Raw genomic sequence first — 16,766 nt, 5'->3', positions numbered from 1 at the left:
AAATATAAAACTGTGCAAAAAGCATGACTGTACAAACGCTCCAAGAAAACCTAAAAAGTCTGCAAATGGACATTAGCATCTGAAAGTCAGTGTAAATGGTTATTAATCAGATCAGGAATCTGTTGATCCACTAGCGTATTTGCAAACACTGAGTTTGATGGAAGCAAACTCCCACCAAGATCATAAAGTCTATAACCAGTTGGGAGGAGGGATCTTCAGAAATGCTCATTTCAGTATCTAGGACTCAACAGTCAGTAACTGAAAGAGTGCTCTATTGTTGCAAGATTCATGGAGAGTAAAACAGAGTCCAACTGTCTTATTTTCTCTTGCAGTCCCTCTGTTTCCCACCACCTGCACTGTGTCCAGGTTGCTTTCCAGGACAGAGATGATCCCCTTTATGAGCCTGTCCACCACTTTGTCTGAACTGCAGACAAGCTGCTGCTCCACCATACCACAACACAGTGGCTAATTCAATTCAATTCAATTTAGTTTATTTATATAGCGCCAATTCAGAACACATGTCATCTCAAGGCACTTTACAGTTCAACCAGATCATACAGTCAAATTGATTCAGAGTTTTCTATCTACGGAAAACCAGTTGATTGCATTGACTCATTGACTCAAATGCAATCCCTCACACTAAGCATGCTTGGAGCGACAGTGGAGAGGAAAAACTCCCTTTTAACAGGAAGAAACCTCCAGCAGAACCAGGCTCAGTGTGAGCGTCCATCTGCTGAGGCCGACTGGGGTTCAAGGAGACAGAAGCAGAGACACAAAAAGCAGCTGCAAAAGGCGGCCCCGTCCAGGAAACATACAACCAGGCAGACGAGCTCTGAGCCAGCTCCCATGTCAGAGGATGAAGAGAGCACATCCAGTCAGTCACAGTCAGAGAAACAGGACTACACTGGAAAACAGGCCAATCTCCAGCATCTATAAACTAGGGTGTTGATGGAAGCAGCACAGCTGATATTTCTCTCCAGGATGATGTCACAGCCAAACAGGAACAGACAAGGCAAAGCTACTATGAGAAAAAGCAGAGAGAGCAAAACGTCAGAGATTGAACTAACTATTCTAATGCCACTAAGAAGTCAAAGAGGATCTTTAGCAGCCATTAGTCTCCTTAGTATGGAGAGTCTGCTCAGACCTCTCTTGTAAAGAGCACCACTATTGTGACTCCAGTCCTGTTTATTATTCAAATAGAAAATCTTAAATTTTACAGTGATTAATAAAAATGCCTGCAGCATTGAATGTAAATAAATAAAAGCATGGTTGTATAACGCCAAGAGTCATGTGAATAAAATCAGAATGAGTGTTTGGGGAAAAAGGAATTCCACATATTTTTTCTGTTTATACACAGGCAGGTCAGCAGTACTGACTTACATGGGGTGTGCATCAGTAATATGCCATTTACACAGTCTAGCTGGCTACACTATAGTTATTCTGTGAATGAAAGGATTGTTAGCTGTAGAAATTGTTGGCTTACAGAAGTGTAACACTGTCCTTGTAGAAATAAAAATATATCACAATATATCATTTTAAAGAATTAACACAATTGCTTTATATTAGGCTTACTTTATATCAATATTATCTTGTATGAACATGGTAAGTTTTGATTTAGAATTGGATTCTGTTCCTTTTCATTGTACAAAAAAAAGCTAAATTAAATTTAAGTAGCAGTTCTAAAAAGGCAGTGCAGGAGGAAAAAAAGCTGAATAAACATTTATCATGTAGGGAACTGTGTGGGTATTGCATTGGTTCTCGCTGTATAACACTTTCTCCCACAGTCCAAAAACATGACTTTTAGGTTAATTAGTTTTTCTAAGTTGTCCTGTAAGTGTGCATGGTTGTAAGTCTTTGTGTGTCCTAATTATCTTGCCTTGCGACAGATTGGCGACCAGAATGGCAACCTGTCCAGGGTGTACCCTGCCTCTCGCCCGTAGACTGCTGGAGAAGGGCACCGGCCCCATGGAGACTCTGACAGAATAAGTGGGAGAAGATGGATGGATGGAAATGTTACATTTCTAAAAACAGAAAAAAAAAAGAAGAAAAAAAACATACAGTAGCAACCATTCAAAATGGCCCTTCCCAGTCAACCCCCAGCCGAATGGCAGTCATTGGAGTGACCCACTCCTTCTCCTGGGCGTGCATATTTTTTTTTTACTTTCACTTACTTACAGGCTCTGACCAGGAGAAGGTGCTTCTCTTTAGAGCTTAATGTGCACAGATCATGACAGAAAGAATATTTTAGTACAAAAGATTGATGTTTAAGTAAAGAATCTTAGTGGACTAGCCAAGGGCCCAACAATGAAAGTAGAAACTTTTTGAATGGCTACTAAAAAATACTCTCTTTCTATTATAGACAGGGAGTATTTTTTATTTATTTATTTTTAATATGGTACAATTTACAGCACCATGTGCTCAGAAATAAATAATGTATATGTACATTTTGAAAATGATAATGCTGTCTTGCAAGATTATCCCTTAAAATTTGGGAAAAGAAAATATGCATTAGAAATAAGTAATGTATTTGTTTTTCTTGAAAAATGAGTTTGTTATGCATTTTGCTTTTTATTTCAAGTTGTTTATATTTAGTCAGCTTATCCTAGCTCTTCCAATAAAATGTTTATAAAGTTTCTCTGGGAAAGTTTAAAAAGTTGAGCTCTCAGAGCACAGAATAGATGTTTCGGGGGGGAAAAACCAAGGGAGTCTGACCTCGCGAGACTTGGCTGCGAGAACGTCTCTCAACGTCACGATCTCGTGACTAATCCCGGAAGAAGGGGATTCATGTTAAGAGGAACAGCAGTACAGAAAGAAACGGCTTTAAATATCCCCCATATTTCCTTTTTTAGCCTCTTATCCACTCAGATATGGACACTTCCACCCGAGCATCGTTAGACTCGTCTGCTGGACCTCCTCCGTATTTTAGAGGGTGAGCAAACAGACTTTGATCAGGAAACCGTTAGTAAACAAACAGCTCGGGGATGTGCGTAGAATAAATCCTTCACCTTAGCTTTATCCCCGGTTGAGGGCTGATGTCGCATCAATAGCAGCCATGTTATCCCTTATGGGGAAACCTAACAATAGCTTTGTTGTGTCTGTTTTGGTTCTGTAACGTGAGCTCTTGCCCCTGCAGAAATGAAGGCTCCCTGGTCTCTGCCCTGAAGACGCTGCTGTTCTTCACCATCCTCATGGTGACGCTGCCTATTGGCTTATACTTCGCATCCAAGGCTTACATCTTTGAGGGTAAAATATTCTGTTCTGTAATCTAATTGTTTGTTTCACAGTCTATGTCGTCCATTCATTAAAAAGGTATGCTGCAAAGCCAAATTGCACTGCAAATTTGATGAATAACCACATAATTAACTAAAACTAGAAAAGTTACATTACAGGGTAAGTAAAGTTTCATGATTTGCACTGATGTATTGAGCATCAGCACGTCTTATGACCATCTATGGGATAGTGTATGTTCTGCAAGGGGACAATAGGGGAAAAAAGTGGAATTTGTAACCCTGAGTACATAACCCATAGTAGATTAGGCACGTGGTCTTTTTACATTTGTTACATAACTATAACTATAAAACTTTAACTGAGCTTGTTTCCTTACCCAAAAGCTTCTCCTATCTTCTGTTTTGCTGCAAATATTGCTTCTCCCACTTTATTTGTTAAAGTACCAGTAGTATTGCTAGTAATGTTCTAATTAGAGTAACAGTTTGAAAGCCAAACGGATTGTAACCAGGCAGAAGCCATTTAGTTTTTTGAACTCCTAAACCGCACATCTTTTTCTGATTTTAAATTCCCTGGCTTCTATAATCAGTATTCTATTATTATAATTATTGTTTCTTTAACTGTCAATAATATTTGAAACGTATGTACAAATATAACATAATCTGCAAAGTGTGGCTTGTTTAATGTCAAGTAAATTATTTAATCTCAACTGGGCTATTGTGATAATCTGTTTTTCTTTAACAATAGTCCTGAAATATTTTGTAGTCTGACCATGGTCTTTTTAACCCTGTAATGCCAAATGTATCGTATTTGATACAAACGGTTTCTGAAATGTTTTGCATCTGACACCTTTTGCATAATTTAATGGTAAAAACTTTGCTCAAAATCCAATTGTACACAATCAGATATACCTGATAACAGAGGGCAGAAGACTACATAAAAAACAATCTTGACTTATCGCATAGTAATAAATTATTAATATCAAAAATGTATTTCTGTTTTTTCTTTTTACATATTTTGTTTAAAGGGCTAATAAGGAATTCAAACCAAAAAAAGTAATTTTCTGTTTTGTTTTATTCTTGGATCAGGCTTTAAAGGGTTAAACAATGATCAGACATCCACAAACTGCTCTTTCCACGTCGTTTGATGCCTAAAAAGGGCAATTTGGTTACATGAATATGATTTTTTTTTTAAAGTTTTTATTTATTCTATAAATGCATACTGCTTTACTGCATAATAGCAACAGAATACACTGCCTGGCCAAAAATGTATTTCGTTGCACCACCTTTATCTTTGAATGCAGCACTTGTTTGCTGTAGTATTGTTTCATTAAGGTTATGAAATGTCACTAGATTTATTTCCAACCTGTGTTGCATTCATTTTGCACCAAGATCTTGCATTGAAGATGGTAGACTGATCATTCTGCAAAGCCGTCTCCAGCACATAATCAGGGATTCTCCTTGGGGTTAAAGGGAAATGCCTTTTTTTTTTTTTTTTTTCATTGGGCCCTTGAATTTATGTTATTACATCATGTTGTACTCACCCATATGAGTTTTGTGTCATTTGGAATGTTCTGAAGATATTCCGTTTTGTCCAAGCAACGTCTTCCTATGGGCAAACGACTTGAAGGCACAAACTAAACTGTTCATAATTTATTCGTTTGGTATGCCAGCATTGATAACATGTAGGTGAATCACTCCCCCAGACATCTGCGGTTATATTTTTTGTATTTATATTTTTTAAAAACAAAGCAGCGCCTGTATGATGTCATCCACGCGTCGGACTGGAGTTGTGACAGACAGCCAGGCCACAGGCGGCTACGCTCTACCCCTTATATTAATTCGGCTAGCTAATCTGAATCGTTCAATTCCATTTGAAGAGCGAGATCATCTGTGGTAGGAGCACTAGAAATCTTCCAGGCATGTGAGGAAAACTAGCAGCAGTTCAGCAGACAGGATAATTGAACGGTAGCCGGCGCGCGGATGACATCATACACACTCCGCTTTGTTTTTAAAAAATATAAATATAAAAAATATAACCACGGATGTCTGGGGTCAGTTATTCGGCTACATGTTATGAATGCTGGGGTACCATAAAGAATACATTATGAACAGTTTAGTTTGTGCCTTCAAGTTGTTGCCCAAAGGAAGACGTTACTTGGATATAACCTAACGGAATTTCTTCAGAACAGCTCCAAATGACACAAAACTAATATGGGTGAGTAGAATATGATGTAATAATTTAAAGTCAAGGGTTCAATGTAAAAAAAAAAAAAAAAAAAAAAACGCTGTTCCTCTTCAAGATCTCAAGTCTGTGGTGGACAATCCATGTGTGAAAATCCTGTCTGATGCTCCCTGAACAACTCTTTCACCATTTGAGCCCTGATAAATCCTGGTATTGCCATCTTGAAGTATTCCCTTGCAATCGGGGACAAAACAAAACAAAAAAATAAAATAAAATAAAATGACGGACCTCATTCTTTGAGCTCAGACTCTTACTGAGCCTGTTAGTGGTTTTCTTAACGCTACAAAGTTCTCTCCCGTTCTACTGTCGTTTTACTTTGATTTTATTTCAACCATTTAAGGGATTTAATAACTGATTATGATCATTTTGATTTATTTCTCCCCTAATGACAATCCTTCCAGTTCTTTATATTACATTGGGCAGTTCTTTACACAATTTGCTTGTTTCTGCTTGATGCATCTCAATGTTTTGACCTTACTTTTCCATGGCTAGAGGATGTGTTCTGTGGTTGAAACAATTTCCGTGTGAGAAACAATTTATTGAACCAGTTGGGGTTAAATATTTTGTTTTCAGCTGAAACATAATTGCAATAAAGTAATTAATCAATAGGAGGCTTGTACCAATCTGTTCACTTAAATCTAACAACTTCATTTCCCTTTGGCCAGGCAGTGTATAAATGCAGAGTATCACTCCGTACCATTGTGACATCACCAGGGCCTTCCAAAGCTAATGGAGGCAAATAACTGTTTAAAAAGCAAAATATAGATTTAGGCTGTGCCTCAAAAATTAGCTTATTCATTGTAAGAAATCCGCAAGAGCCCCCTGGAGTCACCCAGTCTAATAATGTTAAAAGATATTTAAAGCCTAGAGAGAAGTAGGCATATTTATGTTTAAAACATTATGCATGAATAATGGATAATTCTTTATTTTAGTTAGATTCATTCAGATCTAATATCTTGTAATAAGTCCTAGGAGGCTCTTTTAGCTCAGTGACGATTACAAAATTATTTTTATTTGCTGAATGCCAGAATAATGACACACATGAGGTTTTGTTGCTCTCTAAGTATATTGAATATAACACACTAAGATTAAAAAGGTCTTTAAAAGGGCCAGGGAAACCTAAAGGCTGATGGTATTACCCAGTTAGCTTCTGATTATTCTAAAATGTAAAGCAACACCTCAAACGCACTTCCTCCAGATGTCGCCTAGTGGGAAATTGCCAACAAATTTGGAACCTCGTAGGTCTGATTCATCATAGGGTACAATTCTGTTAGATGCCTGAATGTGCTGCTTCAAACTTTATTTCTCCTTTCAGTCATACATTATTATAAACAGCCGATATATGTGTGTTTATATATACATACAGTGTTAATGAAAGAAATGAGTTCACTAACATATTTCTAGTTTATGGTGAACTGAACGGATCAGTTTAAAGTAGGGAACGTGAACAACAGCGACGTTCACTCTGAGAATAATGAGCAAAACACAGTTCGCGTTTGGGTTCATTTCATAACGACGCCTTTCATTGGATAAAGTCAGGTTCTACAGCACCTAATACAGCAATAAGCATGACAGACTACCATTTCTTCTCCTCCCGTCGGCTCGATTCATACTCATCTACTGATACTTCTGATGGCAGGTTAGCAGAGTTCTATGATAAAACAAAAGAACTCGGACAGAAAAAACACGTTTTTCTTAGGGGCGATTCGATTCAGTGTCGATTTCCTGACCCAACGATTCTATTATTTTCGATACTCAAGAATACACCACGATTCGGTTCGATTAATCGATTAATTTTTAGTTATTTTATTATTTTTTTAAGACCTTGCAGTCTAAACAAATTTTCAAGTTTGAAATAAATCAATGAAAGCTGTAATATCGTTATGCATTTTTTTTTTTAGAAACAACAGCAAATAACAGAAGTAGAAAAGTTGCATCAAAAAATACTGCAAAAATACTGCACATAATCAGTGCAATGAGTGCAATGCAAATACCTCGGCTCCAGACGTCCCTCTACCCCCACCCTCTCCACAGACGCTCTGCTGCTCCTCTCCCAAATTGTAGCTGACCGCAAACAGTACCGCAGACAAGAGGCCAGCTTGTTTTGTTTTATGACCGAAATTGCGGAAAACAACTCATGAAGTTTGACCCGCTAGAAAAGCGAGGTGCGCGAGAACGCTGGGAGCCTTTTTCCACCTGGATCTCCGCTCTTTTTGGCCCTCATGTCCCTCCGTCGTCAGACAAAATTCGCCCCCAGTTCCTCACCGCCTCGGCCGTATCTAGACCCACAGTGTGTAGCACAGACCACGCTTCAATATTGAGCATAATTTAAAAATGTCTGTATCAAGCTTGCTACAACACACTGCTGTAAGAGTATAACCAGGAAGCTAGGTAGGAGGGCAAAATAGGTTTAGCGCCACCGCAGCACGGGAGGGAGAATTATGCCCAGGAGCAAATGGATAAAAATAGACCGGAGGAAAAAAAAACATTAATCGATTATCTTGTGGACCTATTGATGCATCGGATTGTCGGCTGCATCAATAGGTCCTGAAATATTTTGTATCGATGCATCGATACAAAACGATTATTATTTACACCCCTAGTTTTTCTGCAAACTGTGCCGACTTGGACTTAACAAACAAGTCCGTGCATCAGCTACGGGGTTAAAGCATCCAGGCTATCTTGGGAAATATCTGCTACTGAATGAGGAACAGAAGACATTTTTTTGATACAGATCGTTTCAACAGAACCTGAGTGTTCCTGTATGTTTCTAAACTTGTGTATAATTTGGCTAAATAAAGGCTTCAGTGCACATAAAGTATACCTTCACTACATCGAGTATTTTCTATTTCATTCTATATATTATGATCACACATTTAAAGGGTGAAATATGAGGTTCTATTGTTTACTATATGAACTTCAACTAGTTCGTTTATAGGTTTGTGAACTATGAACGTGAGATAGAACATTTTCATCTGTGTGAACTGAACTTTGAGCTCATTCTTTTTAACTATGAACTGTAATCTCACTGCCCTTTACAATTATGTATGTATTTGGGTGTGTATATGCTGAGTTTACGAGAAAATAAATTTTTTTACTGGAAAAAAGAACGTAAATAGAGGCTGTCCTCTATATTGTGACCTTTCGTGTCAGAATATTTTGTCCACATTATCTGTTAACCAAAATGTGCATTTTGACGTGTTTTTACGTCAAAGTTTTAGGAATTTTAAAGAATAGAATCTGTGACATTTTAAACTTTTCACTATAACAATTCAATCCTTCTTCACTCTTTGTAATCAACTTTGATAATGAAAACTTTTTCAGCTCTAATGTTATTTGTCCTCCTCTCAGGTTCCATGAAAATGTCGAGCTCCGACAGCTACTTCTACGCAGCCATCGTAGCTGTGCTCGCCGTTCACGTGGTCTTGGCTCTGTTTGTTTATGTCGCCTGGAACGAAGGCGCGCCTAAAAGCAAGGGCAAACATGATTAAGGCAAGCACTTATCAGCTTCTGAGGCTGCTGGAGATGGACAGACTGCGGGCGAGGATCCACAGTCCTGTCTCCCGTGGGCAACAACACTCAACGCTGCACCATCTATGAACCAGACACGTTGGCAGGGAGGGGATCTGGCTTGGCTCCGGATTTAACCCCAGGGTTAGAGTAGGAAGTCGTGTATATTCTCTGACGCGGGGGTGCAAAGACCAGAGGGTGCAATTTTATTGCCAGGCCCCAGCAGGCATAATTTTGTTCCCCCACATAAAATGGTTTCTTTTCTTTTTTTTGGCTGAGGACAGTTTTTTTTATTTTTTTATGCTTTGTCCTCAGATACTGATTGGCTCAGGGCTCTGAGTCCCTTCACACTAAGAGTTTATGTCAGAATTCGCCTGTACTTGTTTTTTTTTTTGTTTTTTTTATATAGAGTTTGATCATTTTGAATAGAGAAAACAGCTGATTCCTCTGTCCTTACTTTTAAAGTCCTTGTCCAAATAAATTAAAGGTTTACTTCTGTATTTTGGAACAAAGTCTCGTAGGCATGTTATTTATATGGCCTCATTGTTCTCTGTTATTCTCAATAACATGTTTTTCATTGCTGATTTGAAAGTGTTTGTCCGCTGGAGTGGAGGTGATGTTATAAAGCATAGATTAGAAATCACTGTTTTTGCTTAAACTATTTCTTTGTTCTGAAGATGTTACTTGACATTGATGTAATACAAGTAGGTTTGATGAATTGCTTGAATAAACTCAAAATTTAAGCCTTTTATTTTTTGTATGTTTTGTTTCATTAGAGTTTATCATCTATTGTTTGAGATTTTGCAGTTAAATAATTATTAATCCTGTTTTTTTTACTTTTATATTAAACTGAATGTGCATAATTTGCAAAGTTCAGCTAAAGAGAGTTCAGACTTTTGAAGTGAGGCTTGGTTAAAAGCTTATAAGTAGGGATGAAGCGGTTAATGATATTAATTTGTTATTCAAATAATCATGAACTAATTTGGGAATTGGTGCACACACTCTATAACACGCCAACTGCTAAAAAAAAAAAGGTACCCTACAAAGATGTACAAGATTTTCATTTACAGGGTTCCCGCGGGTCCTTAAAAAGTCTTAAAAGGCATTGAATTCTTCAAAATAAAACTAAGGCCTTAATTAGTATTAAAATGTCTTAAATTATTCTTTCATAGGTCTTATTTTTTTTAAAACATCATAAATAGGATTATTTTTATTACGATTTATTTTTGTAATCTAAATAAAACATTAAAATTGAACAAATTTTAGTTTTTCAAAATTTGAAACATTAAAATAAACCTTTGGGTTAAGTTGTCGCAAGCAGGTTTTTCTTGTGTTTCTTGTGAATTTGGTCTTAAATTTTTATTTCAAGTGGCATTAAAAAGTCTTAAAAAGTCTTGAATTTAACTTGCCTTATGCTGTAGGAACCCTGATTTAAGATTAAAATATATATGTCTAGAGAGATGTATATACACTACTCAAAAATAAATGGATCACATAAACAACATAACAAAACTTCAATGAAATCAACCTTCTGTGAAATCAAACTGTCCATGATGTGCAATTGGAATAGACAACAGGTGGAAATTAATGACAATTGGCAAGATACACTAAATAAAGGAGTGGTTCTGCAGGTGGGGACCACAGACCCCAACTCGGTACCTATGCATTCTGGCTGAGTTTTTGGTCACTTTTGAATGTTGGTGGTGTTTTCACACTCGCGGTAGCATGAGACAGACTCTACAACCCCAGGAAAGTGGCTCGGGTAGTTCTCATAGATGCGATCTGTCATAATAAGGTTTGCTATGTCTGTTAGCATGAAAAGGCTGGAAGTGCTACCAGGAAACAAGCTAGTAAACTAGGATATGTGGATGAGGTAGTAGGAGGGCAACAACCCGTCAGAAGGACAGCTACCTCTGCCTTTGTTTAAGGAGGAACAGGAGGAGTACTGCTAGAGCCCTGTAAAACGACCTCTAGAAGTCCACAAATGTACATGTGTCTGCACAAACGGTTAGAAACTGACTCCAAGAGGATGACAAAAGGGCCCAATCCACAGATGGATCCGGGCCTACAGCCCAATACTCTGCAGGATTGACAAATTCGCCGCTGGTGCTCTTCACAGATGAAAGCAGTTTCACACTGAGCACATGTAACAGACATGACAGAGTCTGGATACACAGTGCTGCTTGCAACATCCTTCGGGCTGACCGGTTTTGGCAGTGGCTCAGTAATGATGTGGGATGTTATTTCTTTGGAGAGCCACACATCCCCCTATGTGCTCGCCAGAGGAAGCATGACTGCCATTAGGTCCTGAGATGAGATCCTAAGACCGCTTGTGAGACCATATGCTGGTGCGGTTGGCCCTGGGTTCCTCCTAAAGCAGGGCGATGCTAGACCTCATGACTGGAGTGTGTCAGCAGTTCCTGCAAAGCGAAGGAATTAAAGCTAAGGACTAGCCCACCTGCTAACTAGACCTGAATCAGATTGAGCACATCTGGGACATCATGTCTCAACCATCCATCAATGGATCCACAGATTTTCCAAAAGTTGGGAGGTAATACAGACAAATGAGGGCCACACACAATACTGAGCTTGATCCGTTTTAAGGACATTCTATCAAAATTGGATCAGTCTGTTGTTTGTTTTTCCACTTGGCGTGTGACTTCAAATCCAGGCTGCCATTGGTTAAAAAAATGTGATAATTTTTGTGATTTGTTTTCAGCACATTCAACCTTTTGCAGAACAAAGTATCCAATGAGAATCTTTCATCGATTCATATCTAGGATGTGTTATTCCAGAGTTTAAAGCAGTGTATTAACATATCTATGTATATGCACACACATTACATGTTTTTTTGCCATTTATAGTTTATTTAAAATACTTAGAACTTTTGTTTTCCAAATTCCAAATGTTTGTTTTTTAGCAATGTTAATTTCATTCAACATACTGTATCTACATATTTTGATGATTTATTTAGAAAAATAAAAGCTGCAGCCCTAGTTATAAGCTGCACACATCTGCATTGGATAATTATTTATAGGGTTATTTTTAGTTACAGGTGCACTTTGTGCTTTTCTAGGTTGTTATTTGCTGCCCCCTAAACCTTATGACAACCCTGATTTTAAATGCAACCTTCTCAATTATTCCCCTTTTTAATGGTTAGGTAAAATTGCTACCAGGCTCAGGTCCCTTATAATTATAGACCTGAAGTAATGCTTAAAACAAAGTTCAGCAATATGTCAGAAAACCTAGATTGTCTTAAGCTCTGTCAGACCTCACATGGTTCTGATTTTAATTAAAAGTAAAGACATTAAGTTGCTGTTGTGGGATTAGCTGGCATACTCATGTTTTTAAACCAACAGAGAAACAAGCGTACTTTGTGAACTGGCTGGTAAGTGTATGTTTTTACATTGTTTAGGCAGGAGGTTATTGTTAAATCAAGAATTTTTTTTTTTTTTTACTTTATTCTCAAAAGAAAAACCATCAATGTGAGTGGTTATATTCAGATTAACTTCCTATACCAAAGGTTAATTAGGTATTAGTAAAACCTAATCTCAACTAATCTGCTGTATGAACAGGTTTGAGGTTTAATTTACACTAACAGCTATTATTGGAAACCTAAATGATGTAAATGTATGCCCAGTAGTTGTAAAAATGCAACAAGGTAAAAAAAAAAGAAAGGCAACAACCCTTTTGCTTAAATTGTAACATCATCATTAAAAATCCCCTTAGTCCTAAAAATTGTTTATAGTTGAAAAAAAAAGTCTGACCTGAAACAGCAACCTTTCTCAGGTGCTGCACTGCTGACTACACCCATTGTCAAATAGCTCATGTGTATAACTGTGGCCCTGACATTATTTCTGCGAAGCAGAGAGAAAAATAAAAACAAAAAGCCAGCTCTTATCTGATGATTTTTAAAAGCTGTAGCCTTTAAAGGCTAAGGTTGGATAAATGCTTGGATTTACCTTTCTAGTTTTTCTTTTCGTCATGTCACTCTCCCTTAAGGGAAGTGTTTCCTAATCTTTTTTGACTTTGTCTCTCAGGCAAAAGTATTGGTGATTGTCCAAAAGTGGAATATACAATAACTCATTATAAAAAAAAAAATATATTTTTTTTTTACTTAATCTTTTAATTTGATCATTTAAATCTTAGGATTTGTATACTTCCATCTCTAATAAAAATTAAAAAAAAGCATTAATATGTTGCCTGGAAGTTAGTAAGGAATTGACATAAATATAACATAAAATGATATTATAAACCTGTATTTATAAAGTTGGAGCTCCTCTGAGTAACTCCATTATAATCAGATTTAAACTTGATGCATTGGGAGCAAAATACAGAACAAAACTAAAATCAGACTGAATTAATTGGTTTTATTTTGTTTTCACACCTGAGCTGCTTTAATGAGCTCAGATAGACCAGTGAGAAAAACAGCTGATCTCAGGCTATTATTTACATCCAGTCTGTTCTTCTGCTTCCTTTGGATGTGTGTCAAAGCTGAAGATGAACTCAAACATATAAGAAAAACTTGCCTTTTGGTTGATAACATATTTTTTTTCATTTTGCAATCTGTTCCTCAGAAAGCAGAACAGATCCCAGCCCTATTTTATTTTACTACCTAATAAATAAAATATTTTCATGTACCCCTTGCAATGCACTCACACACCACTAGGGGTACGCCTACCCCCAGTTGGGAATCACTGCTTTAGGGGATGATAGAGGTTTTTACCCCACAGAATATGGAAATCCCAATAAGCCCCCTTGACCCCCCTCCACTCCCACTCCCACTCCCACCCATTTCCTCGAACCCAGAGCCTTGGCTCTACTTTTCTATCAATAAAACTATAGATTTATTTATTTTATTTATCTTAATATGTTCCCAGATTAGATTTCAGAAATCTGGTCACCTTACTTCCACCTCCTCTTCCTCTGAGGATTATTGTTTGCTTGTGTTAAAATGCCTGGAGATGTAAAAATCATTTAATGCTTTGTAAAATTGCGTCTACTTAAACAACCATGGACTTGTTTTAAGTGAGAAGTTTGCTTTGGTCTAAATCTTTGTGAAACTAGCAGTTAGCTTTAGACTCTTAGTAAGGTATCAAGTGCTTATAGGCTTTTAACGGTAACGTGGTTTAAGAACTATCCCTGCAGAAAAAAGGATTTTTTTGTGCAAAGTTCAAGTTTACTTTTTATGAATAAGAGCATTGTAATAATAAGCAGCTTGTGGTTTATAAACTATCTCTGTGTATTCACAAAAACCCTCTTATCTTTTAAAGGATCTGCTGATTGAAATCTTGGTTGAACTTTTTTTTTTTAGGTCTGCGCATGATCAAGCTGTATCACCACCAAGAGGCTGTGACTTCTCCCAACCCTCTGTTGTGTAAGTCGGTCCGTCACCAAAAAAAGCATGAGCACACATATCAGTCCTGTGTTTGTGAGAGTTGCCCTTCTGTGGTTGGCTTTGTCATAGACAGTGTTTATCCCACAAGCATATTTAACTGTCACAACATTAACAAGCCCGTCAGGCAGTAATCTAGTGGTACAATGAAAGCAACTGTGATTGATCACTCTTCCCATGCCACAAAAATGTACTAGGGCGAATGAAAAATAGGGGGGAAAAAAGTTCCGATCATGTCAAATTAAAAAATATATCAAACTTCCGCACAGAATTAACACACTTTTCCTGTGGTCTAAAAAAACACTGGGGTAAAATGAATCCATTCAGGAGTAACAACACAATCTTTCAGGAGTCCATGAGATGCTGTTTTGACTTGTGTAGGGGTTTGCGTTGTCACATGGTGGAAGAAAATGGTCATCCTGTTCCCATATCCCAATAAGGATTAACAAAAAGGAGCGCTGACCGATCTGATGCTGTAATAACATTTTCTGCCTCAGAAACCATGTCGGCAGCTGACTGTCGTTCAGCCCCTCCCTTCCTTCTCCTCCTTCCTCTGCTTTACTCCAGCTCTATGCTCCTGTTATACGGAGGTCAGGGCTATGCTGGATGCATTGATTTCAAACAAGGTGGTGCTGATGATGAGGTGACAGGCCTGTGAGCAGCCTAATGGATTGGCCTATCAGACATCAGAAATCATCCATTTTTTTCCTTAGGGATAATATTTCATGAGTTTAGTCCTGAAGCACCACTGAGTTTGTGCAAGGGCAGGCTTTTCTTAAGGGCATTTTTATTTTTTTATTTATCACACATTCACACGTTGGGTACATAGTAACTGGAATGAGTGGGACGGGTAATTCTGTCAGGGATTTATAAAGCAAAATTTATTTCAAAAAACACATCAAAACACACAATCTTCAGCCGTTCTTTTTCATTTACATATATCTAAAATCTACTGCTCATTCAGCGTACTTTGGTTACTACACTAGGGACACAAATGCAACATGCAGCTTTTCGATTTGCTTTGATAACAACCCAAAATAAAGCATATTCAAACTCCCCAGGGAGTGGAGTTGTTAGTTTGGGGTGTCATAAGATCATTTCCAAAATGAAAGTCTGCCTGATCTACCTGATAGTTGTGAAAAAACACATGACACAACCTAAATTAAACAACCTATTTTATTTTACCTATTGGTGCTTTAGAATTATTCGTTTTTGTGTCTTTAATCCAAAGAGAAAGCCGTGATGGGTTTTATTTTTATTTTTAGAATGTTATAACAATGATAAAGAATTACTGAAGAGATATTTCAACAAAATTACTGAAAGAATTATCATTGCATCTTCTCTAATAAAAGGCACTTAAAAGTTATATGCATGTTATAAACAGACAGGATCAAAAAAATATCTACTGTACATACAGTCTAGTTTGACCTTTGTTAAAAACCATGTTTCTAATCTAATTACACTGGAACAGAGAATCTCTTTTATATTGGAAGAACCCTCAGATAGATCCAGGCTCAGGGTGAGAATCTCTCTGCTATAAACTAGAGGTCATAACTCTAAGCATCACTGTCTAATGCTCGACTTATAACCTTAAGTGCATTCTTCAACTACTTCCTCGATATTTATCTGATTTGTTTCCTCATTGGTGGCCTGCTGACCCTTTAATGCTGACCTTTTAAAAGCATGCTGGAAGTGATTTTGCAGGACTCTGGTTGTAAATCTCCTGTTCCTCCATGCAAAAAGAGGACATACTAGTAGAGCTGCAGGATTTCCACCATCATATGGCTAAGGCAGATCTAGAAGGGTGGCCAGGTGGGCCACCTCTAGCCAATCAGGTTATTAACCCCACCAGGTTATTAATTGGAACTAAAATTCATTTAAATGACACTAATTTGTAATATGGGGATAGCTTTATCAATAAGGACCCCTCAGTGAACATTGATCCCTATCTGCCACTGGTCAGGCATCATGGTAATGTGGCCCCCTCTGGAAATCCATTAGCCATCCCTTGGCCATTCCAGTAAAAATTTCCTAGAACCGCCACTGCCTTTGGCCCACATCTCATGACCTTTCTCCCGGTATCTCTCTTCTTCCCACAGCTACAGTAGTACTGAGGCCATCTTGAATGAGCTGCACTCCCTGAGCGGCCTATGTAGGTGGTAGATACCTCCTCATGCAAACTGTAGGAGCGAGAGCATTGACAAAATACATGTGAGCAAAACAGTAGCAAGAAAGTTTTCAATTTCTATTGCTCATTGATTGCTGTTGCAATTGGTTCACAATCGTTGCACAATCGTTAGGATTATATATTAAACTATTTTGTCACCCCTCGTGGGGTGGTATGTGTCATCCTCAAGCTCAGGTCCTCTACCAGAGGCCTGGGAGTTTGAGG

General features: G+C 37.7%; 1 protein-coding gene across 1 annotated transcript; it reads left to right on the top strand.

Annotated features, from left to right (window-relative positions):
• Window positions 1–2,760: 2,760 nt before the first annotated feature.
• vma21 (VMA21 vacuolar H+-ATPase homolog (S. cerevisiae)) lies at window positions 2,761–9,722 on the top strand. Its single transcript, XM_015388501.1, has 3 exons — window positions 2,761–2,929; window positions 3,134–3,243; window positions 8,821–9,722. Exons 1-3 carry the CDS (start codon window positions 2,868–2,870, stop codon window positions 8,958–8,960), a joined length of 312 nt encoding a protein of 103 aa, XP_015243987.1. The 5' UTR covers window positions 2,761–2,867; the 3' UTR covers window positions 8,961–9,722.
• The last annotated feature ends 7,044 nt before the right edge of the window (window positions 9,723–16,766 follow it).

The sequence above is a fragment of the Cyprinodon variegatus genome, unplaced genomic scaffold (genome assembly GCF_000732505.1).
Source record: "Cyprinodon variegatus isolate N-32 unplaced genomic scaffold, C_variegatus-1.0 Scaffold425, whole genome shotgun sequence".
NCBI classification, from domain to species: Eukaryota; Metazoa; Chordata; class Actinopteri; order Cyprinodontiformes; family Cyprinodontidae; genus Cyprinodon; species Cyprinodon variegatus.
The sequence above is the reverse complement of the archived record's forward strand: the minus strand, read 5'-3'. Positions and strand labels throughout refer to the sequence as shown.